General features: G+C 41.2%; 1 protein-coding gene across 1 annotated transcript in view; it reads right to left on the bottom strand.

The window, feature by feature from the left end:
• Nucleotides 1–25,047, bottom strand: part of ALK (ALK receptor tyrosine kinase) — a 332,439-nt gene that overhangs the window by 177,176 nt on the left and 130,216 nt on the right. Inside the window, exon 4 of the mRNA XM_086629993.1 lies at nucleotides 2,245–2,446. Coding sequence (XP_086486119.1) covers nucleotides 2,245–2,446 — 202 coding nt within the window. The remainder of the gene's footprint in view (nucleotides 1–2,244; nucleotides 2,447–25,047) is intronic.

Genomic DNA, 25,047 nt, shown 5'->3' with positions numbered 1-25,047 from the left:
GTGACAATTTCCACCTGCAACACACAGCCGAGTAGTCCCAAGCGCAAGGTCCTGCACGTGGGTCAGGGCAATCCCAAGCACAAGTACAGGCTGGGCAGAGAATGGATTGAGAGCAGCCCTGAGGAAAAAGACTTGGGAGTGCTGGTGGATGAGAAGCTCAGCATGAGCTGGCAATGTGCACTGGCAGCCCAGCAAGCCATCTGTGTCCTGGGCTGCATCAAAAGAACTGTGGCCAGCAGGTCAAGGGAGGTGATTCTGCCCCTCTACTCTGCTCTCGTGAGACCCCACCTGGAATACTGCGTTCAGCTCTGGAGTCTCCAACGTAAGGAGGACATGGAGCTGCTGGATCAGGTCCAGAGGAGGGCCACGAAGATGATCCGAGGACTGGAGCACCTCTGCTATGAAAACAGGCTGAGAGAGCTGGGGCTGTTCAGTCTGGAGAAGAGAAGGCTCCGAGGTGATCTTATAGCAGCTTTCCAGTACCTAAAGGGGGCCTACAGGAAAGCTGGAGAGGGACTTTTTACAAGCACATGTAGTGATAGGACAAGGGGCAATGGCTTTAAACTGAAAGAGGGGAGATTTAGATTAGATATAAGGAAGAAGTTTTTCACTCAGAGGGTGGTGAGGCACTGGAACAGGTTGCCCAGAGCAGTTGTAATGCCCCATCCCTGGAAGTGTTCAAGGCCAGGTTGGATGAGACTTTGGGCAACCTGGTGTAGTGGAGGGTTTCCCTGCCCATGGCAGGGGAGTTGGAACTAGATGATCTTTGAGGTCCCTTCCAACCCAAACCATTCTATGATTCAATATTGTCTCCAGCAAATGGCAAAGGTAAGCATTTGTTACCATAGTTAAAGCCATCCTTCCCTTCCCTTCAAGGCTCCTTACATCTGGCACTTGCCTGTGCTCCTGGTGAGTTCCGCCTGCCCACAGATCCAAGCTAGGGCTCCTCCAAGCAGCACAGCAAAGCATTTTACACACAGCAGTATTCCCTGTGAGTGCCAAGGAACAGTGGTGTTGCCAATGCAGGAGGCACTTTGCACGAAGTGTGCTTATTAGCTGTGACATGGAGCACAGCGTTTGCAAAGAGCTAAGGAAGAAGACAGCTGCTGCAGCTCCCCTAATTACCTTTCCCCAGACATCAACAGTAATTTACAATTTGGATGATGTTGCTGGAACTAAGTATGATCTAGATCCACACACAAGCTCTCCTCCTCACTTTTATAGGCCATGTGTTATATGAGAATTACAACAATTCGAACTGTTTCTGAGTTAGGTTATCTCCTGGAAGGTTTTTTATTGAGCATTCTTCTTTTGCTACTGGAAAATACAGAATTTGCTGTAGACAGTAATCAGATAATCACATCTTGTTACAAGCACAAGCCAGCAGGACTTGCCATTAGAAACTCTCTAATCTATCACATCAAAACAAAGAACATTTGAGATGCTTAGTAAAAGTTATGTTTCTCAACACACATTTCATAGCAGAAGTAAAAAATAAAAAAACCCAGTATATAGAACAGGTAGAACATCAGCCTCACATATATCTGAATTCAATTCTAAGTTACTCCACTACTATAGCATTTTGAAATATCCACTGTGTTCAGCTCCTTGTGTTCTGCCGCTAACCAAAACTTGAAAGAATGCACGGGAAGTCTGTCAAATTAAGACATCATCAACAATTAAGATTAACTGCACAAAGAGGGTAAAACATTTCAAACAGTTGCACCCTTGAAAGATCAAGAGTGTTCTTCCCCCAGCAGCAGCTCTGAACTGATTTACTGACACGAGATGGCTTTTAAAGAGACTCAAATGCAAGACAAAACTTGAAGTATATGCAGCCATATGAAACTGCAAAGACTCAGTAGGTATTCCAAGCTCAATAGTATACTTGGGTAAAGTAGTAGTAAAAAGAAATTAGACAGAGCAAATTAGGCAGAAAAGCTTTAAACTTAGGATCCTGAGTATCCACACTATGTCTGTACTTGCAAGCACTGAGAATAAAGATGGTGACTTAGAGACCCACTGTTACATGGATCCAGTAGTTTGCTGATGCTTCGTATAATAAAATGAGCACCAATCTCCAGCTTCTATAATAATTTAGACTCATGCAAGACAAACATCTACTCGGGTGGTGTCCTGCTCCCCTTAGTAGAGGTGCAGCATGCATTTTGTGGCTGTGTCACTACACAATCGCGTGATTCTTCTCAGCTCAAGCTGTAAGTCAAATGAGAGAATGAGACTTACCCGTGTTTCTCTGGAGTCTCCACTGATAAGATTTCACTGCTACTTTCGTCAATGGGAAGGACACGAGCGATATATTCTCCGTTCTGCTGGTAAAACTTATAGACAGCCACTTGAACTATGCACTGGTCACTGCTGCTTCTCAGCCAAGGGCTCAGGATGACAGGGCTCAGCCTCTCTGATGCATTGAGGAACAGGAACGAACCTGGAACAGATGAGGCAACAAGAAAGCTTTAAGAACAAAAACCCCAAAAAGTCTCACAGAGTGCAGATTAATACTTGCAATTTTTATGTCACAGCTCACTCTGCAGTCAAAGATTATCTTTGTCAACCGGTTTGGAAAGTTTGCCCGTTTTTTATTAAACCCATTAAGACTTTCCTGGGCAGGCAACATTTCAACTCACCTTTGGATGGTCTAAAACAGAGATTAGATTTAGATTTAACTGCCAGAAGAAAAAGCATAAAGTGGAAAAAGCCATAAATATTAAGGGCAGGGAAAACCAAACAGTAACAATAAAACTCAATCAACCAAGAGACTTCTAAAGTTAAGCCTAGGCAGGTGATTAAGGAGTTCTAGGTTTAGATTCTTGTTTTCATGTACCTAGTCTTCCTGGGCTTCATCCCCATCTCTGTAACCTCTCGGGTATGGTCCAGACCCAAACATTATGGCCTTGGTTCAGTGGGATCCTAATTTGAGAGCTCTGAGAGACATATATTATTTTTTATTATTTTTATCATTTTTAATAACACTTTATATCTATTTCTCTCACCCAAATAAAGAACACAAATTCAACAGCTCTACTTTTCCTCTTCTATAAACAGAAGAGTGCGGCATTTTTAAGTCATTAGAGTCAGGATAAAGGCCTGACATAATTCTATTTCTTCAGCAATTCATTCTAATGTATTAATTTTATATGCAGCTAATCCACATTAAACATTTCATTATTATCCAGTACATTGACTCCCTTGGCCTAATTCTATTTCAATACAATCTGAGGCTTATCCAGCGGGACAGAGCTAATGTATTTTCATCATTTCAGGTAAGTCAAATTATTCCCTTTTGGCAGCTGACCAAGTTACCAGTTTGTCCACAGAGCAAGCATAATGGGGTGTGTAGCTGGTGAATGAAAGGTGCAGTTAGGTAAATGAAAGGGACCAACCCTTGAAGCAAGAAAAATTGTGAGAATCCACAGATTCTAGCAAGATTGGTCAGGTAATCAAGACAATGAGATTTCATTTCCTGGAGCGCCCATTAATAAAGCCTGTCCATTAATGCTTAAAACATGCAGATCTGATGAACAGTTTAGTTTCACAGAGAGAAAAACTAAGGCTCAACAGGGCTGTAATTTAAACCTTTTTAAGTGTGCATGAATTTTAGCAGGAGTAGCAGCTTGTTTTTGAAAATATCAAGGTTCAATCTTCAGAGGTGTGATCTTCCACATCACTGAGCATGGCTCAGCTGAGATCCAGGGTGCCTAAGAAACCCTGTGGAGGGGCCAACGAATGGATCCTGCTCGCCTTCACCTCAGCGTCTAAGCTGTGGACCACAAGATGCAAACCAGCCACTCTGAGCTCCTATGGTAGTTCACTTCATCCTGAAATGGATCTGGTGAACCGCCCTTTGGTGGTTCCCACTGAACTAAGGGTCAAGAGCTCAGATTTGAAATCTCACTGTCAGACGCCAGTTTAGAGCAGGAGAACTGCACTCCTGCTCACAGATGTCCCCTTTGAAAAAGTCTGATTTGGCAACTCATCTCAGGCCGCACACAGGGCAATAATGGAAGGGCTAAAAATGAAACTTGGATTCCTGTCAACCACATTTCCCTCCCTACACACATTTATCACAAGCAGCATTTTTGACATACTTGTCAAAAACAGTGTTCTTGACATTGGCATCACGTTAATGACATATCTAAAACTAGAAAACATTTGTACTGAAAGAAACATGCAGAAATACATAAGGTACAGCCTGCTCAGATGTCGAGGCTTGTAAACAAAGAGGAGTGAAATGTAGCTGCCGCATTTTTTTTTTTAATAACAAGATTCCTTTATGTGAAATAATAGCCTTTAATCCAGTTACCAACAGAACAATTTGACGAGTTTATACAAACTCTGTTATTGTCACAGTTATATACACACAGTATTTTTGCTGGTCAGTAAAATAAAAACAAAAACCCAGCCATATGTATCATCCTTCCCTGTCTCTCCCTTTTGTTGCAAACAAAAGAGAATTAGAGCACTAAATCTTGTGGCTTTAATTGTACCATCCCCATAAGAACACTGAAATCTGTGACACAGAAGGGAGCAGAGAGACTTCTGCTAGTGGCAAAAAGACACTAAGCGTTGCAGTAATTGCTGATGGTAACTTGCCAGGTGCAAGAGCCATTTGCTCATTTACCGCCTTGCAAAAGGGAGTCAGATTTAAAAAAACAAAAAAAACCAAACAAACAAACAAACAAACAAAAAAAACCACGAACAAAGGCAGCTCTCATTCCTTTTTTTTCCTTGCAGTGGTTCTAAATAAAAAGAGCTTCCAAGGATAGTCCCTCTTATGCCCTGACTTTGGGCCAGGTTTGAAACATGAGTGAAGTCTACTACTAGACAAGGCTAGCTGCTACATCAAATTTGTGAGATGGTCACTAACAGCCTTTGTTTCGGTTTTTACATCTCTACTCTGTATGTACAGGGCTCACACGTTGCAGTTGTGGCTTATTACTCATCATATGGCCAGTTCTACCTAATAAATGATATTGCTAAAAGGAAAACAATTTTGCCAATACGCTGCTGTGAAGCAGTGCCTAGAAAAATCACTCCAAAGGACATGGCTATTACACTGTGTTGTCCTCACCACTGGTACACAGTCTTGTTCAAAATGTCCTACTGGGGCATGCTTTTGGGGAGATCATCTACCCGGGCAAAGACTAGATTACCTTTTTTTAATTTTTTTTTTTTTTAAATTTTATTTTATTTTTCAAAGGGACAGAATAACCATAACTTTGTTCTCGGTTTCGAAAGCTCAACCATCCCGTGGGTGACTTCCCTGCCTGCTGCGGCGTTGTCTTTTTGCTCTTACTGCTCATCTAGTCCATAAGTGCTAAGGAAAGAACCATCAGAGCTGCCTTTGGCTCTGGTGTTACTGGAAGCGTTTCAAAATGTGAAATGAGGGGTACTTGTGATGAAACCACACAGAAAGAGCAGAGGGTTTGTTACACGTAAGAACGTGAAGATTTCTGTTCAGGCACTACGAGTTAGATCTTCTTGTTACAGAGCAGACCGGTGAGTTCCTATAGTAACCAGACCTGACATCTCAGCATACATTAACATTGCACATACTTTTTTCCACATAAGTGACAGACTCGAAACGCCAATTCAGACAAACTCAATTTCACGAATTTGCTGTCTCCAAAGCATACCAGACACGTCTGTCAGTCAACTGCACACATACACACAAATACACAAAGACAACAACCCACTGACAGAGGCCCAAATTCTCTTTCATTGAAGTTAACAGGAGTTAACGCTACTGAAATCAATGGCGTCAAACCCCACAAAGGAATAATTAACGTGTCTGAAGTGAGAAATGACACGTTTTGAACACAAATCCTTATACTTGTCCCTTCCCTCAAAGGCACAGTCTCTCAGTCACTGCTTGCCACTGTTTCCTGCGACAGCCTCCCACGGGATCAATATGAGCACCGGTTCCAGGCTCAGATTAGAACCTGCTACTCAGAAAGAGTTAAAAGATCACATGGAGATCAATTCCCCATCCATGCTGAAGGACATAAGAATACTGTTTCACAACAATGGACTTTCAGGGCAAAATCAGAAGCTACATGTTCATTCATGTTTCCCTCCAGTGGGAGGAAATCCACGTGGCATGCTCTGAGATCACCGTGTAGACCCGTGAGACTCTAAGGTTCCAGCTATGATCTCCATGCACTTATTTTCTCCTATTAGCTCGCAGCTCTACTAAGGCTCATGGGATCTTCCCGGGTGAATAGCTAGAAAAAGCACTGTAGCTTCAAACAAACTTCTGCTGCTATTTAGATATCAAGGGATATAAGCTGAGATGAAAGGCCCCTTCATGGTACATGCTGCCAGTGTCACGTTCTACTGCTCAGGACTCCGAAGGGTCTATTTACTTTTCAGGAAGATGTTCACCAATGAGACATGTCAGGAGTCTTCCGCTACAGGTTTTGAATTGGACTCTGGCTGCACAACACAGTGCTGATATTGAAGAGACACAGTTAAAATAACCACATTGTAACTAGATGCACAGCCACAGACCCAGGCACTTAGCACTGCCTGGATCTTGAGCTCATTCATCATCACCATCATGCAGAACCATGTGGTTGCAGAGGCAACAGCATTCAGCGTTTCGCACCACATACACCTGTGTTTGTATTGTATGACAGAAACCCTACTAGCTAGTACTGCTCTGTGATGTTTCAGAAACTGCTGGTCTAAATGCAAATACTTTATTTTCCATGTTCTCCCTAATTGCTCACAAACTGTGGGAGAATCCTACCAATAGTACTCAGCTTCTAATCATATTTTTTCCTTACTTTAATAACTGCAGTCATAACGCAATGGTTTTACTCATCCTCATGTGTTGTGTCTGATAACATCTTTGGCAACTTGCTGTCACTTCAGACAAATGCACATGAAAAGACATTTATGCTTAAGCACAGGGAATTATTGCAGTTGACATAAAGGGAATATTACAAGACAAATTAATATATCTCACATGAAAAATTGCTGTTGATCCTTTGGAAGCTTGTTTACAACATTTTATCATTCATGTCACAAAAAGGGAAGGATGGCTTATCAGCTTAGTAGCAAGATGTTTTTGAGATGATGAAGACAGCTTCAAGTTGCGCTGTTCAAGACTAATGAGGTAAGAGAGATATTTGTAAACAAGAAAACTGATGCTAATGTACTACGCATGTACAGATACATTATGAATAGAGCACCTGTCCAAAAAAGTTTTCAAATGAAGGGGTATAGACTGCTAAGAGTACAACTCAAAACCACATCAGCAACAAAGCCCATTCCTACAATCTCTGGCCCGACATCCTTGTCCAATATGAACGCGCATCAGATATCCGAAACTCATGCCAGTGAATGCTGATGCAATCCTGAGATGTTCAAAAGTCGGAGCCATATCACTTGGCCCTAGGAACTGGGCAAACTTAGTATCCTACTGCTAGCCCCTTTACAAGCTGGTCATCTGACAGCCACCCAATGCATCCTGCTAACTGCTCATATGCTAAATCCTTCCTAGTCAGTCTCAGGGTAAGTACAGCACAGAGCCAGGTCAGGTTCTTCTGCCAACAATCTCATGATGCTCAGTGAAGTCAGTGCACCCTATTGCATCCTTTGACCCTCCTGAGGCAGCAGTCTAGGAAAGATGGCTGCAGCCCAGAAAGATGGCAGCCTGAGAAGCTACAATGCAACATACAGCGCTCCAGGAAAGCGCTCACTGCCGAAAACAGCAACCTGGGATAAACACATGGAGGCAACTCCTCAACTTGCACCTGAGGTCTAGCATTTCCAGTATGAGATGCTCTTGTATACCTGACATCACACAATCAAGTAAGATCCTAAAGACATGACATCAAACAGGGAAATGGGACATAAAAACCAGTTATGAAAGCAGCATTCATTAGAATTCATGAAGAGGGAAGTTCACATTATTTGAAAATAATATTTAGCAACACACCCAAGCCAATAATACACACAGAGCAGACAATCAGATATCTGATACAAATTAAAGTGTCCCCATGCCAATTCAAACAGATTTCTTCCCTAATAACTAAAGACGATAGTTTTGTTATTTTAACTTACTTTCTTGAAAAGTAAGGCTCAAAACACAGCTAGGCTGACTTAATCTGATCACAGTTATAAAGCAGTAATTTAACAATCCTTTGCAAAACTGATAGATTGTTATTCCGAACATAAACTCCATCTTCCTACTAAAAGGATTTTATTACCTTTCACGTACAAGTTCAATACTCTACCAGATTAAATTAGAGCTGTAAAAACTATTAACGGTTAACGTCTGTTGGGGACTGTACAGTAGAAAAAAAAATTTAAATCAAGTTTTATGGTCTTTGGAGATGCTGACTGAAGAGAACGTTTCCACTAGTATCACAAAACATGCCACAGAGCTGGTCTTTGGATTCTTCATTTTACACTCAATTTCCTAACTAACTATTCAAGCAAAACTCTCATAGCAGGAGCTCAGTAGTTGGTAAAAGCCATGGAAGAACTACCTGAGTGTCAACATTAAGAAAAGATACTGTTATACTTTTTCTAGGCTTATTTATATGGATTTTCTAATTGCCTCATCAAGGCTCGGAAATGTGCTGAGCGCTAAGAATGTGAACAGTCTCCACTGCCTGAGTACTACATGACTGCAGAAGCACCAGAAGATGTGCAACATGCTATACTTGCATCTGACTTAAAATTCACGAAGGTAACAGCCTTTGAATTATTACAAAATTTGTAGCTGAACAATTCTTAACAATCTAATTATGGTAATTGGATGATATCTTACCTCTTTTGAAGTCAATCAGAGTTCTTGCTATTAGCTTAAATAGAACCAGGATTTCACTTCTAATACCTACCAGGTATGACAGCACGTTTCTCCAGATGATGCAAGAGCAATTCAGAAATGCTAATGAATTCATATTAGCTCTTGTGGGCATGTAATACATTTCACAAATGGACAAGTTAAGGTAGACATTAAACAACTGTAAACAGCATGTGGCCAAGATTGGTATCAGCAGAGATCTGCAAGTCTTTAAAATTACCTCCTATTCAAGTATTTTTCATTTCCTAAGTATAAAGAAGAAGGTCAATAACCCATCAAAGCAAAAGAAAGACAAATTTTGTCCTCTCACTAAGGCATCAGGCAAATCCGATTTGCCCCATACGGTTTCTCTTTAATTCAAAGACACTACTTGTATCAAACCTTCTCCCTCAACCAACCAGTATTCACTGTGATCCTTGGGAACTGCAGCAGTGCTATAGAAACATAACTTGAAGTCAGGAAAGACAGGAGTCCTGCCCCTTTTCTCACACTCCAGTCCCAGAAATTTTCCTCATTAATTTACCTATTCTCTTAGAGGCAACCCTGAAGCCTTACATGCAGAGGGAGCAGTCTCCTACCAATAACCTTCACAAAGCTCTTTTACAGGTTTCCCTTGTCGCTTCACTAAACTCAGGTGTAGTGTGTGAGCTGAAGTCCAAAGGAACACTACTACAAAACTTTATTATTATTTATCACTTTAAATTCCAATGATCCTTAGCATATCCACATGGAAAGCTGAACCCCATCACACTATCTACTTTAGATAGACAACAATAAAAGATGTTTTTCTCACTAAGCATTTTACATCCAGTTTTTCAAGAGGAACAAATCAGAAGGAAGAAGAAAACAATTAAAAGCTCCAGGTATTGCCTTCCTTAATCGGAGCTAGAGCCAGATGCTGTTACAGCCCAATTCCTAAATGACTCAAGCAGTGTTTGCTCCCAGCTGAAAAGCACTGAACTGAAAAAAGTAGTTAGTTAATTAAAAACTCAAAATTCAATGCTGAAATTAAAATCTTTCCTAGAGAATGACAAAAGACTGTTTAAATAATTCAGCCTTGCACAGCTGATTAACCAATATGCATCTTCTCTTTTGCTGCTGACAGAGGCGAACGGCAAGTTACTTTTGAGATCTCTGTTCTGAGACTAGAGGATGGGAGAATTTTCCGTCATTACGAGCAAGACAGACAGAACAACCTAAAGGGAAAGCTAAGAGGAAGCTGATTCTGTCAATAACAACAGAGAGGCAGAATGTCTGTTCAGTACTCCACAGCATGTGCAGTAGTCAAGGGCAGGGTGTGAAAGGAAGCCTAATACTGTGCCTCTAGTTGCCACTTTGCTCTTGAGCGTGCTCATTCGATTACTCTCAGGAGGCTAGAAGCTTAAAAATTAAGAAGTTTGACAATACTCTGACACACAAGTACCTGAATAGAAACATGCCTGGGACAGAATGGGTATTGCAACAACTCACAGCTCAGTAAAGTCAGAGATCACATTAAATAAGTAGCAAGTACTCCGAATTATTCCCCTGAAGAACTAGAAAAGCCACAAGAGAAGGTGCATTAACTAAATCTATTTGGTGTAAGTCTTCCTCCTTTTTCATTCTGTGCCAGGATTAAACTCATCACATAGAGGCTGCCATTATGTCAGCTTTAAGTGCACAAGTCATAACTCAGACCATCGGAGAATCATGAAACTGGTCCACAGGTAACACAAATAAGATAAATCTTGAGGAAATGGTGTATTCTAATGTCTCATACATTTTAATCTGTCCTTGTCAGCCTCTCCTCTACATACATGCATGCAGACAGTACCGGGAGACAATCAGTTGGCCAACTCTCCCCAAAAGTATTGGGAAAAGCAATGATCCTATCCACGGCTTGTTGAATGCCTGATAGCCTAAAGCATCTGTCGCCAAATCCCTGCCCATCTTGAGGATCAGTCATCCTTCCTCCATCTCTAGTCTCCATGCCACTTCCATCCCAAATCTGCCTTTCAATAACTCGGTATCAATCTATCAATCCTGTATGTCAGTTTTGTCTGACAGATCCCTTTCCACTCATCTTTTAGCTCCAGAGTTTCCTCATATATCCTATGCTTTCCTAAGTCATCATTGCAGCTGCTGTTTTTCCTTCCAGTGATTCAAAAAAACCCACTTGACATTCATGTACAGGAAAAAAGCAAGCTTCACCCACACACCACTTGTTAAGGAGCAGACAAGTGAGGGGACAACGACCCTTTCCACTAGGTCTGACAATTGGTCAGAGCTCTGAACGTTGACAGACATGTTGAAAAATGACATGGCAATCAATGAAAGAGAACAGGACTCCGGGAGTTTGAAGACAATCACTTTTCCCTGGGCCTTCGGATCACTTATAAAAAGTGTTCTCCAACACCACAGTTAAACCTCACATTTAGATAGCGTTTTACAAATTCAAAATGTTGCACAAACATTAACCGATTAAACCTCAGGACTCTAAAAAATTCTTTTTCAAATTGGAAAAGATAGCACTAAAGTGAGGGGCTTGCCTCCTTAATGCAGTAAAATCAGTCATCACGCAGAATTAGTAGTTTGAACCGCTGAAGTGCCAACAATATTATTTATGATGGCAACATTCATTTGAAAGAGTTGGTTTCATCTGCTTCTTGCAGTTAGCTATTTAATTAAAACTCTACTTAATCTGCTTTTTTCATGAAATAACACAGATCCTCCTTTCCACCTTAGAGATAGTGATGCAGGCGAAGGAATGAGGATGGTTCAGATGAAGGCCATGTGTCCTGGTGAGATCAGATCTTGATAGACTGGACTCCAGCTACCTAGCCTTGATTCTGGCCTCTGGAGGGCCTTCCAGCACAAGGAAAGAAATGACCTGCCCACTGCTGCCACTGTTTTACAATGGGATCACTGAACCACAAGAACTAGAAAGCCCCTCCACAGGTCACCGTCCAGCTCTGAGCAGGACCATCACCAACGGTGATGAGGGCAGCTGCAGCTTTGTCTGGCATGTCTCTGGGCATGGAGATTTGACAGGCTCTCTGGGTAACCTGTTCCAGCACTGCACCCCCCTCCTGGTGAAAGTCTTTCCTAAAGTCCAACCCGGACTTCCCAAACAGCAAACTGTTGCCACCACCTCTTGTATCATCTGCTATGGCTGGGAACTATTTGACTCTGCCTTCTTTGTATCTCTCCATCAGGCGGCTGTAGGCCACCACTAGCTCACCTCTCAGACATCTTTTTCCAGCCTAAGCAAGCCCAGCTCGCGTCACCTCTCTGAGGGAGAACGTGCTGCGGGCCCCTGAACACACAGGCAGCCCCGACTGGACCCTGCCAGTTTCTCCACATCCACTTTGATCCGGGAAGGAGAGCTGAGGCTGAACAGAACAACCTAGGTGCGGCCTCACCACCACTGAGCAGGTCGGGATAATAACTCCTCTCAATACTGGCTGCCTTCCTCCCATCTTATTTGGGGTTGGACGGCTGCCTACCCTATTTGTGATGGGTTGAGTCCCCCATAACCTGCAGGTCCTCTTCAGCAGGACTACTCAGGCCACTGCTTCCCAGCCTAGAGGGTCCTGGTCCAAGAGCAGACCTTCTAATTTCTGGTGGCTCCAGAAGGCTCCTGTTAGCCCAATACTCAAGTTTACCAAGGTCCCTCTGGATCAAAGCTCTACTATTGACTGCATCAGTCAAGCATTCTCTCCTCTCTGCTGGAAGATCATCTACAAATTTGACCAATGTCTCATTATCCGGGTTATGGATGAGGACACTGAGTACTACCGGCCCCAATACTGGCTCCCTGGGGTCAGCATTCAGTGCTGGCTGTCACTGGGCATGAAGCACCCAAAAGACCATCCACTTTTCAGCCTGCCCAACAGGCTGCTCACCCACCCAGACCTCCTCAGTTCCCACATGAGGATGCTGGGGATGACAGTGCCTAAAGCCTTAATAAGCCAAAGTGAAGCATATCCATGGTTTCTCCTTCGCTTACACAGCCAGTCATTTGACACAGAAGGACATCAGGCTGGTGGACTATGATTTATCCTTAGCAAATCCATGCTAAGTGTTCCCAATTATTTTCTTGTCCTCTACCTGTTTGGGAATAGAGTCCCGAGAGGGCGTGCTCCATGTTCTTTTTGAGGACTGATATGAGGCAGAACAGCTTACAGTTCTCCAAGTCCTCCATCTCACCCTTCTTAGAAATTAACACACTACTGATCTTTTCCAGTTGTCAAGGACCTCCTTCAATGACAACGATTTCTCATAAATTTTAGATACAGCACCTTTGGGTGTACCCAGTCCCAGGGATTTGAATGCCTCCAGCTTCTCTAAGCAGTCCCTGACTTTGTGCCCTCCCAATCCTGGCTGCCCCTTTCTTGAAACCATGCTGTTACATGACAAGATCTGGGGGCTGTTCTGGCCTGTAAACGCGAAAGAAAGTCACTAAGTACTTCTACGTTCTCAGTATTATCTGTTACTAGGTTGTGTTGTCATCTCCTTCCAAAAACGCTTTAACGTGTACCAAGGAAGACCAAAGGATCATTTTTATTACTTTTTTTTTTTAACAGGGCCTAGGAGTCTCACTGAAAGCCAGACCTCTTTACAGAAAATACCTTAGAAAGTCACTGCACCAAAGAGTCCTGTAGAATGGGGGAAAAGACAGCTGGCAGCTATGAATGGATGGATAGCAACAACGGCACATGAGGAAACAAACTGGAGCTTCAGTCATGCCAGCAGGGACCATTAAACCACATGCACCTCAAAATATTTTTGCTGCAATACCAAACCATAATTCCTGTGCCCTGTCTCGTCTCTTCAGTCTGCTGTTCTCACTGTGATTGCGCTGCGATTCACTTACACACTACATTTCTGCGAGGGAAGAGCCACTTCCTCCTTACTTATTCTGCCAGCTGCCTTTCACACGTTTGGGCTCTGACTACAACAAACTGACTGAAATAATAAGGACACCGCTTTTTCCAGCACAGACAACCAAGCCCTCTACTCTTCTTGCAGGCAAATACCCATGGGGCTTCAATCTGGGTTTTGCATGAGTACGAATTGTAGAAGTTCAAGCTCTCAATGAACATTATGGCTGAAAGACCGTACAGCTCTTTTGCTCTAAAAACAAAAAACACAGCCACAGGGGATCTGCCCACTGAACAGGGCATGTCAATCATCTCACTTGTTGTAATTCTACTTTCAGCGTGCCTTTTAAATCAATTCTATTGCTCAAGAGACAAATGTTTATCTTCAAAAATAACAAATTTGGACAGCACGAAGTCTAGCTATAATGGAGAAATTTTACATGAAATTCAATTAAACCGCACTAACCATTATACATCATAGGAGTTTTCTTCTTCATGGAACAATCAGAAAAAAAATACTTAAATGTCTCTGAAATGTCATTACAGCCCTACCAAACATTTCTGCCTCAAAAATCAAACTGAGGAAGTCACGTACATTATTGCTGGGGGAGAGGTGGATGGAGGTGTATCAGCAAAGCTCTTCTGACCAACTACATTCACTTTCAGTCTTACTGAAACTATCTAATGAGAGAACAAAAAATTAAAAATCGAATAGTCAGACTTATTCTCTTGGCACCCTGAACAAATTACCTTTAGTTCACTGACACTCTAATTTTCTAGAAACAGGCATAGTTATTCTAGGAAGGTTATGACTTGTGTATCTATCTTGGTTACAATTATTCCATTCTCTTTTCACTTCCTAAGATATAGCATAAATGAGAAATTCCATTCTATTTGTTTTCTGTTGGCTGTAGACCGAAAGAACTACTGTCTTATTAAAAGACTATCTCCTTACTCTAGCTTCAGCCTGGAGATAACAGAACAAGGACTGGATGGCAGGGTGAAGTGGAAATGGATTGTGACTCATAATGCGGATTTTACACAGCCCAGGACAGCAGTCAAGAGTTTAGAAGCTGGCTCTGCCTGACAGAGTGATTCCAGCTGATGGTTTCAGTGAGTCCTCATCACAAAGCCATTACCGTTATCAGTACCAAAGCAAGGTATTTTGGTGAGGTGGTGTAAATGAAACTTGTGTGGTTCCTGCACTGCAGATACACAGTGGATTTTGACCTCAGTGCTGTCTCATTCTACCTGCAGCAAGCCCTAAATGCCTCCCAGTGCTTATCCCTATGGAGTAAAAACACAGTGAATGTTACTTTTGAAATGAACAGGTACATCAGATAGCATGTGCAAGAAGTACAGAAGTGATTTAGGAGCCATGAATGAGGCTCATGAGTGAGGACAGTTTACCATGACACAACTATCCTCGCCCTCAGCTTTTCACTCTAATGATAGAGGACTTACCTGCTAGTGAAGCACTAGTAGAAACACCTAATTTTACAAACTGATGCATTATGGTAAACTGGTGCAGTGTTTTATGCAATATGGTACACATGAATGAAGTAAGCAGAGTGCATTTAAGGTACATCTGGGAAACCATCCATGTGGTCTTTAAATTCACAAAGGTCACTGGTGCTCTACAGAACAAGGAAAGATGCATAGGACTTACTTTTAACAAGGCTGCTTCTAAAAGCCTGTACTGTAAATCCCTGTATTATTAAGAGAGGAAAGACCTTACCTGTTAATTCACTTTTACACCACTCATGTAATTTGCCTACATTTTGCATTTCACCTGCAGGTCAGTTTTCGTTGCATGACCATGCTGCCTTCCTTTCCTAATTGGACGCATTAGCACAAGGCTGCCAAAACTTGTGGCAAGGGACAAGTTATTTAAACCCAGATAAGATTCTGCTTGCTTTGACTTCAAACAAAACCTTATGACCACCTGCCAAATGATCCAAGGTTCAATAAACCCATGTTTTTTTGAAGGCATCGCTTCTGGCCTTAAATCAGTCTGACAGCCTTCTTTTAAGGATGGAAAATAAACTCCCTGAGGAGTAAGCCAGGGGAAGAAACAGACATGTAAGCTGTAATACAACCATGAAGAGCAAACAGAGAGTTCTCCTATTTCTTGTGACATCCAGCCACACAGGATTTACCGCTATGGTTTCTCAATAACCTGAGCCCTACACAGAGCGAATGTGCTACGGACTGTTAGGAAGTGGTTGGCAGAGACTCCATAAAGGTTACAGAAGATACCCAAGCTTCACTGAATAACGCTCCCTCCCTCTTTTCCTTTTAGATAAAGGTAAATATTGCAAGGTCATATGCAGCAGAAATACACTGTTGACAGCACATCACTATGGAGGCACTAATAAGCCCATAGGTATTTGTGCATATATGTCATATTTGACAGTATGCACTTTCACAGTTCCTCAAGGCAGTATTTTTCACCCTAACTGTCAAGGTTTTAATGTTGAGGTTTTTTTATTAAACTGTTTTTTTTTTTAAAAAAAAGGGAATAACATGTTTTTTCTGTTCATTACAAACACAGAACTGATCCTGAAAGGAACATTGCAGAGACTTTCAGACTGAAGAGGCTTTCAAACCATTTCCATCTCTGAAGATGAGCTATCAAGGTATTTCATTTAGTTAAGTCTCAGTATGGCTGTAGCCCTTGTTCTAGATGCAGTTGACAGGGCTTTTCTCCTTCAGGACAAATGTGTAAAAGGAAACAAACAAAACAGAAAAGCTGCCTTCTTTTGGCAGCCATCAACACTGAACAACTACCACCCACATGACTCTTGCATCAAGAGAAAAGGTGCAGTAGTCTCTTTCAGTTCTTGGTTTTCTTGTAGGAAAATCAGCTGAATGGGAACGCTGAACACAGGAAGATGGAGACAAGAAGAACATTGGTGAGATGCATGACACAGCATCCTCTCTTCAGGGCTATAATTCAGCATTCAAGCACAGACAGATGAGACAGGGAATCTTAGGACCTTTGTGGTTTGAGATACCTGATATACAAAGCCTCGGCTAGAAGCTAAGCACCCCTATGTGCCAGCCAAAAATGGCAGGCCTGACTCACAGTGATCATTGGTTGCTATCCTATAGACACCAGCACCTTCCACATCACAACCAAACTGAACACTAATTAATACGTGAGTGAGTCTTCATCTTTCAAATCGGCACAGAAAATAGTATTAAGGCCAATATGAGCACTATGTCTTCCTCTATTTGGAAACAGCAGACAACTAGAACTTGGTAGTCTTTTTAGAAGACTACACAGCCCACAAAGCTGAGAGAAAATACCAACCTGGTATGGCTAGATGGAAATCAGATGACACCTTATATTACAGTAAAAGCATCAAGTTGGTAGTAAATAAAGCATACAAGGCCCAAACCACACCAAATAGGGTAGTGAGGAATGATATACAAAGCCATAAAAGACAATCTTTGTGGTCCTATACAGTTCAGTCTGCAGTCCTCAAATTAAGAGGGCAGTATACAGCAAACTCAATTTGATGCTATTGCTGGAAATACTAAAGGGCATTCAAGGATTTGACATCAGCCTGCTATTTGCAGATTGTAATACCTTGTGCAGGGGAGATGAAGGCTGATCAAGGATCATGGTTCATAAACACTTGGAATATAAACCATTCTGAAATACAACAGCACTCAAAAGAATCAAAATATTTCATATTTTCTAGGGAGCTTAAGTACTGGGTAAAGCTAGCACCACCTACATGATAGCATACAGAATAATCTTGGCTTTATAGAAATAACGGTGACAATTTGTTCCTTGGCCTCTAGACTTCCAGCAGGGCTATCAATTTATGATGGAGAGCTTCTGTCATGTGGATACTTACCCAGTCAGAAACCAAGCTGCAGCTGCTATTTATTTCACGTAGATCATCCTAAAACCTTCACAGCTGGTAAATTTTGGTAATTCAGACACTTTTAATGTAGTACCTTTCCTCTCCAGCCAGCTGCTTCAAAAAACTCAATCATATCTGCCTTTCTGTTTTGTCAATGATGCACCCTCTCACAGGTGCTGACACTTTCTTCAACTTTGCAGTATTATTTCAGGTAGATCAGGAATATTCTCCCCACACATACACCTTAGCACTCAGCGTATCAAGTGAGACTTAAGAGGATCTCAATTATAAGAGAATTGGCAATTTTAGGGGAAAAAGCACTAATGTCCCATCATAGTTCCTTAGTATCAGGGTCCGCTTGAAATGAAAACCTTTATATAGTGAAAAAACAAAGACATATTTAATGCAATCTTTATTCTTCTACAGCTAGCAAATTACCCTACCCTATTTCTGTCCTGAGTAAAATCAAATCTTTATCTTCTGCAAGCAAACGATCTATTCCACACTTTCCCTCTCCCTCTTCGAGCACGTACCTTCTTACACAAAGTACCAAGCCTACTAACTACACCACTCCTCACATGCACATAGCACTTAATTCAAGGAGAGGACAAGGAAGATGGTTACATACAGAGAATGTGTGTGTACTGGTTTTGACTGGGATAGAGTTAAATCCTTCATAGTAGCTACTACGGGGCTATATTTTGGATTTGTGATGAAAAGTCTCAATAACACAGGGATGTTTTAGTTATTGCTGAGCAGTCTTTACGCAGTGTCAAGGCCTTTTCTGTGTCTCACCCCACCCACCAGCAAGCAGGCTAGGGGTGCACAAGAAGCTGGGAGGGGACACAGATGGCACAGCTTACCCCAACTGACTAAAGGGATATTCCACACCATATGATCATATTCCACACCAGTATATGAAACTAGTGGAAGAAGGAAGCTGGGGGATGTTCAGAGTTATCCCTTTTGTCTTCCCAAGTAACCGCTATGCATGACAGAGCCCTGCTTTCCTGGAGATGGCTGAACACCTGCCTGCCCATGGGAAGCAGTTAATGAATTCCTCATTTTGCTTTGCTTGCGTGCACGGCTTTTGCTTTACCTATTAAACTTCCTTTATCGCCGCACATGAGTTTTCTCATTTTTACCCTTCCAATTCCCTCCCTCATCCCACTGGTATGAGCAAGTAGTTGTGTGGTAACTTGGCTGCCCACTGGGTTTAAACCACGACAGTGGGTAACTGGACAAAAAGAAGAATTTCCAGCATCAGGCACCTACTTGTTGATGGGGTAAAAATTCTTAAAAGACAATTCTGACGTCCCACTATTTGAGGACATTTTATTTTATCTCCTGGATTTGTTTAAAAGGTTGAAATAAACACATTTTTGTACTGTGTCAACCTATAACTTAGTACTGCTTCTCCTGTTCCAGGCAAATGTAGCTTCTAAATATATGCATAGAAATTCAATATTTCTAGTACATTGAGAGGATATATAGTTTAAAAGAGAAATCTTTCTGTGTTTTTTCATTGAAGCAAATCATTTTTTCCAGTCAGCTCTCCTTACCTCACCGTGCCTGGAACACTCATGTTGACAGGCGATGGCTTTGTGCTACCTTGATAACAAGCCAATTACTAAGTATCTGAAAAAAATGGACTCCTACAAAATTACACAGTAGTTAATGAAGCACAGATACTGCTTCTGAAATGGAAAAGCAAATAAAAACCCAAAACCCAACAATCCAGAAACCTGACTATCAGACGTACTAGTAATCTGGCCATGAAATGATAAAGGTTTGACATCCCATAAATTGCAAGCATCTAGTTTGGCTGTCGGGAAATTGCTTGCATACAAGTCACCTCAAATCCAATAAGCTTTCCTGAAATTTTGATTATAAGTGAGATTATAACTCTATTATATTAATCACTGCAGAATATGCAGACAAAAAAACCCTTACCAGACAACCCCCTAATTGAGAACAATAAGAAAGATGAATAACATATGGTAGTTCACACAGGTGCCACAGATTTGTAATTGCTAAACTCAATTAAAGGAAAAAGAAGTTCTGAGATTCTGCTACTGCTATGATTTGCCTATTACAGTTCAAAAAAGAAAGCCTTTCCAAAACTAGATTGTACTGAAACCAATCCCGCGACACTAACAGCAAGAGTCTGAAAATTTTTGGATAATAAATGTCATTATGAATTTGTAGTGAATTTGCATACATTACAGGAGAATTGTACATAAAAACGGTAATAAATATTTTGCATTTCTGTAGCCCTTTTCATCGGAGTCTTAAAATGGGATTCATAATATATTAATTCTCAGTACCTACCTCAAGTAAGCAAATGTCATATAAGGATTTAATTTGCTCACCAGGAAAAGCATCACATTTTGAGAAAAGGCTAGCAAGTCTTTAACGGTGTCATGTAACGCTACGAAATAGGATAAAAAAAAAAAAAAAACAAACCAAACAAAAAACGAAGAAGCTCTTATTTAACCAAGTAAGACCTAGAGAGAGGAATGTACCCCCAACGTCAAGACCTCGGCTATCATCTGCAACCATCTTTTACCAAAACACGGCTGCCTGCTGCTTAGGCAAAAGAAATAATCACTTTCTTGCAATCTCATAAATGTTAGACTACAAATCCTCAAAAAGGAGGAATATCTTTAACACTTGGCCATTTCGTTGCTGAAAGCAGTCCACCTCCTTGGATGATGTTCTCACTAAGGCAAGTACATAACACAGTCGCTTACAAACTGACGTATTTTGCCCTGGGGAGACAGACAGAAACAAACCAAAATGTTACCGATATTACTGTGATGGGTCATTCAGAGAGCATTACTCTGACTGCCAACACACCTCAGAGAGATTTTCTTCAGAAATGTGCCCACCTACAAAATTAACGGAGGGGTTAAACAGACACGTAACTATCATGGCACACACACGAACACGTAATCTGTCCAAGGACTTTCCACAGCTAAATTACAAAGGTAGCAAAGCAACGGCAAGAGGATGCAAAGTGAGCACCTACAGAACAAGACAGAATGAAGATTACAGAAACTTAAATTTGTTCTAAGCAGAAGTACAAGACAATGAAGGTCTGCCTGTTGGTGGGCTTGTCTCTCAAAACACTATTTTTTAGTATTTTCTTAAGACCAATTTTTAAAAGCCTAAACAAATGAATGACTTAAAATGAATCAGCATTAAGCATACAGAGATCATTAACAAGCTAAAGAGCAATATGCTTCCAGGGCACCATGCTCCCTCCAGCTAAACCTCATTATCCTCCTGAACTCTAGTTAGAGCATAAATGGATTGACCTATTTATTTCATGTCTAAATTTTATTAGAGAATTAATTTATATGTTTAGTATTCAGCAACGGCAGCAGCAAAGGTATTTGTACTCTGAAGTGATACAAGAGAGCTAAAGAGAGCAACTGAATGAACTTTGTTGATGCAACTGGATTGGTCACAGTGCAAATTCCTGCAATTAACATCACTTCTAGTATGTATCCCTCTCTCTGCTGTAATAACTTACACACAGTAGCTTTCTTGCTGGTCTCACACTCTCAGCCTTAAGTCACTGATAATCATTTTTCTTGCCTCCAGTTTTGGTATTTTTCCATCTTGTGCACATTGGTTCCTCTTTAGCTATTACCTTTCCTGCTGCAAGTAGTCTTGCTGATACTTCCATCATCTCTACCAGCTTCTAAATCCTGCTTGCCACCATGATCCTCTACTAATTTCTTTCTCTCTCCGTTCTTTGGTATTCAGCCATGAAATCAAAGATGAATGTACATTATCATCAGATTAAATTTATCACAGGTACATGTTCCATTGCCTGTACTGAGTGAAACTGAAGGGAAAACAGAGAAAACACCATGAAACATTTGACAACCACTCAAATTTACCTCTGTGACCAACCTTTGCTAGACAGGGTACACAGCCTACTAAACGCATAATAAAGTGTGTAAAAGCCAAGGCCATAACTCAAACGTGATCTGGCTTCCAGCACAGCAGACCCAGCAGCAAAGATTGTCGAGGAAGCACAACTACCACGCAGTTCAAGTGTCAGTTGTGACGCACACTTTGCCGTCTTTGGAGAGACTTTTTTGTTTGCTTGTTTTTAAAGGCAGCTGAAGCAGGAGTCCCAAAGGGGGTGATGAGACACTTGACAATAACATAGACAGCAAGTGAAAGACGATGCTGAGTCTGCGTGACGCTTCATCAGGCTGCTAATGCCTGCTGACCACTGACATGTCCCAAGACTTTCAGAAGACCTGTTTCTTTTACAAGTTTTTCTATAGACTTTGGATACCACAATATTGGCTCCTTCTTCTCCCAGCCAAAAGGAGCACTTATCCCCAGCTACAGTTGATCCTTGCAACTTGGTGGACAGATAATCATCATGTGCAAATCTACTGGAACACTGAAACAAGCAGGTGTCTCTACTATGGAATCTGCTCAGGAAGGTAGTAGTTGCAACTGCAACAGTTGCTAAAGCACGAATGTTCAAAAAGCCTTTTTTTCCCCCATACTTAAAAGAAAGTTCTGATTTTACAAATTAATAACTTTATGTGACAAGAAAACACTGAAAGGCAATCAGAAATGTTTCCTAACAAATGCAATCCTACAATAAAAAAAAATAAAATTAAATACTTGACCTGATGCAAAGAGCACTGAAATTACTGGAAAATTTTCCATTGAAACGTCTGAGTTTTGTAGTGTTCTCATCAGTTTCAGGGAGCTTTGAAATAACCTTTTTCATGTAATCTTCTACACTAGGAGTGGGTTTTTAATGAATTTGGTACTTCCCCAGGAATATAGATCCTGGAAACCGCCGTACTACAAAGAATATCAATCATGAAATGTACCTCTGGTGTACCAGTGGATCTGGTGGGTCTTGTTTTGTTTTAAATACAGCTGGTGTTTGTAGCACATCCTATTAAGGCATTGCTAAGGTGCACAATGCCATAACTGAATAACGTAGGAATATTCTATTAATTTAGCCATGAATTATCTGCAAACAGATGGAAAGTTTTTACGAACATGTTCTGTACTGGAAATGATTTGAGGAGTGTTTTATGTGCAATATAGATTGCTCTTCAACTGCTTAGAAAGACTGTGTCTTAGCGAATTCAATATTCTTAATTCACTGTTTGAACTTTTATGTTTGCACTGTAATGCAAATGCACCTCTGACTGGATAAGCATTAACTCTTAGGAGGCAACGCTCCTTTCTAGGACTGACTGACTGAACGTGACACCTCTATGCAAAGCAAGAAAATATAAAATATGTAGCTCACTCTTAAGAACAGTCAGGAGGAGAAGATTAAGTCACAATACAAATAAGCTATTGCAAACAGAAATCTTCAGATGAGCAAGCAGCAGGCTTAAGATAGTGTTTGTAAAAGCACTCCATTCTACATTCTCCAGGTGAGAGATTGCTCAGTACATGACGGTCATCTTATTACTGCAGACTTCTCCTTTACTAGACTCATGGTGCAGAATATTCGTAGGAACCTGGACAGCAGGCTTTCCTTAAAAATCCTCCTTACCAGGATCCCATCCTCCAAGGTACTACTCCATGATCTACTACTGATTTAGTCCAACTAGCCAGCTATGCATTTATAAGCTTTTGTTACTATCACAGTTGCTTGGGCATGGGAGGATGTCTTTTTCAGTTGCATCAAAGGAAAATATAAAGATTTTGAAAACTGCTGTCCTGTATCTTTTTGAAAGAGATCAGAATGATCTCTGATTTCAGAATGAATGCAGTGTTTACAACAAATCTCCCAGTTGAAAGCGTGAAAATCAGTGCTTTTCTTAGAACAAGTATATTGGCCAAAATTTAAGAAAGTGTCTTCACGTACTACCTCACTACCATGATATGAATCCATTGTAAGGACTGACTGACAAGGTAGCTCAGAATCTTTGCCTCACTGCAGAAGCTATCAAGAGGGGCAGCCAATTAGTGTCATCTCCTGCGGACAGTTCTTTGATGGAAACGACAGAGTTCTTCAACACGTTTCTTGCTGACTATCAAATGCCCTGCAGACGGCAATGGCTTCCAGCATCTGGGGACTGGCTGAATTTGAATCAGTGACCCAGGTTTGACAAGGTCCCAAAACCATTACCAATCCCCTGTCTTACCGATATTTTTGTTGCTGTGAAGACAGAAAGCTGTTCCTACCGGTTTGCCATTCTGCACCCAAGTACACACCTGTACTGGCAAGGAAGCAAAGAGCACTTCTCCAAGCACTTTGTTTTGTTCCGAGTTCCCGGCTTGGGAAGTGATAGAGGTGTTGAATAGAAGCCTTGGCCAATTGCATAAATCAGACTTCGCTTAAGTAGCTAATGTCAACCTTGGGGGGAGGGGGTGGAGGGAGATTAAGTGTTCATTTCCAGAGACCAGCATATCTTCTGTGCTTCAAAAGCATCTGAAAGAATATAAATCAAAGCAGAATACGAACCGGCAAAGCTAATTCACTGCCTAGCTGTTTCATTTCAGTTGCATCTTTCTCAATCTCCTCCGCCAGGTAACATGGCCTTTCCTTGAAAGTTACCCAACAAATCAAATAAGTGGGTGCTGGGAAGAAAAGAAGAGAGGAGGAGAGGTAAAATTTATTACTGCCTAAAAGGGAAGGTGACTCATAAGAGAGTGGTATTAACAAAGTGACAGCATGAGACGAAGAGGGAGCGCTTTGAACTCATTCTAATGATCTAATGACTAATATAATCCATTAAGAAAAGCAAGGGCAAGATCTTTCTCACTGATTAACGTTGTACCTTACCCATGTTTTTAATAAAAAATTTAATATATACTGCTCCTCAGCTATCTGCATGTTTAATTAAAATGCTGAAAGCTTCCAGAAAGTGTTCATTTCACTCCATCAGATGAAATAGTGAAGTATCCAACCCTTTGCCATGGATCTGGAAGCAGTAGGAGAAAGTGAGAAGGAAAGGGAAAAAGGAAAAACTGTATCATAATAAATACAAGAACACCCACTGGCTTAGTGACGTACCTGTTAAGTATGGTGTGTGAAATCCCTAGAAAAATACTACAAGAATTTAACATTAATATTTTATGAAGCAGATGTGTTATTAAGGCTAGAAATAGCATAAAATATCTGAAAAATATTAAAATTCTGCTCTTATGTTTCAAGGATGCATAAATGAACGTAATTTACTTTTAGGGATGTACATGAACTTCAAACAAACATAATCACAATATTTAAGAAAAACCAAACAAACCCCACCCTCAACATTTACTCTACAACTGTATATAGTCTCTAATGCCCTCAAACTGAAATTAAAGAGAAGACCCACCTTCTCGATGTCTATCCAAGCGTTATGCAATCAGTCCAAACTGTGAGTTTCTGCTATCAGAAAAGATGCATCGGCGTGTGTGCAGCCGAGGTTCTGCTGAGCGCTGTATGAATTTACCTTTCCTGCTCACACTGACCAACTGC

Source organism: Tauraco erythrolophus, chromosome 2 (genome assembly GCF_009769465.1).
Source record: "Tauraco erythrolophus isolate bTauEry1 chromosome 2, bTauEry1.pri, whole genome shotgun sequence".
NCBI classification, from domain to species: Eukaryota; Metazoa; Chordata; class Aves; order Musophagiformes; family Musophagidae; genus Tauraco; species Tauraco erythrolophus.
The sequence above is the reverse complement of the archived record's forward strand: the minus strand, read 5'-3'. Positions and strand labels throughout refer to the sequence as shown.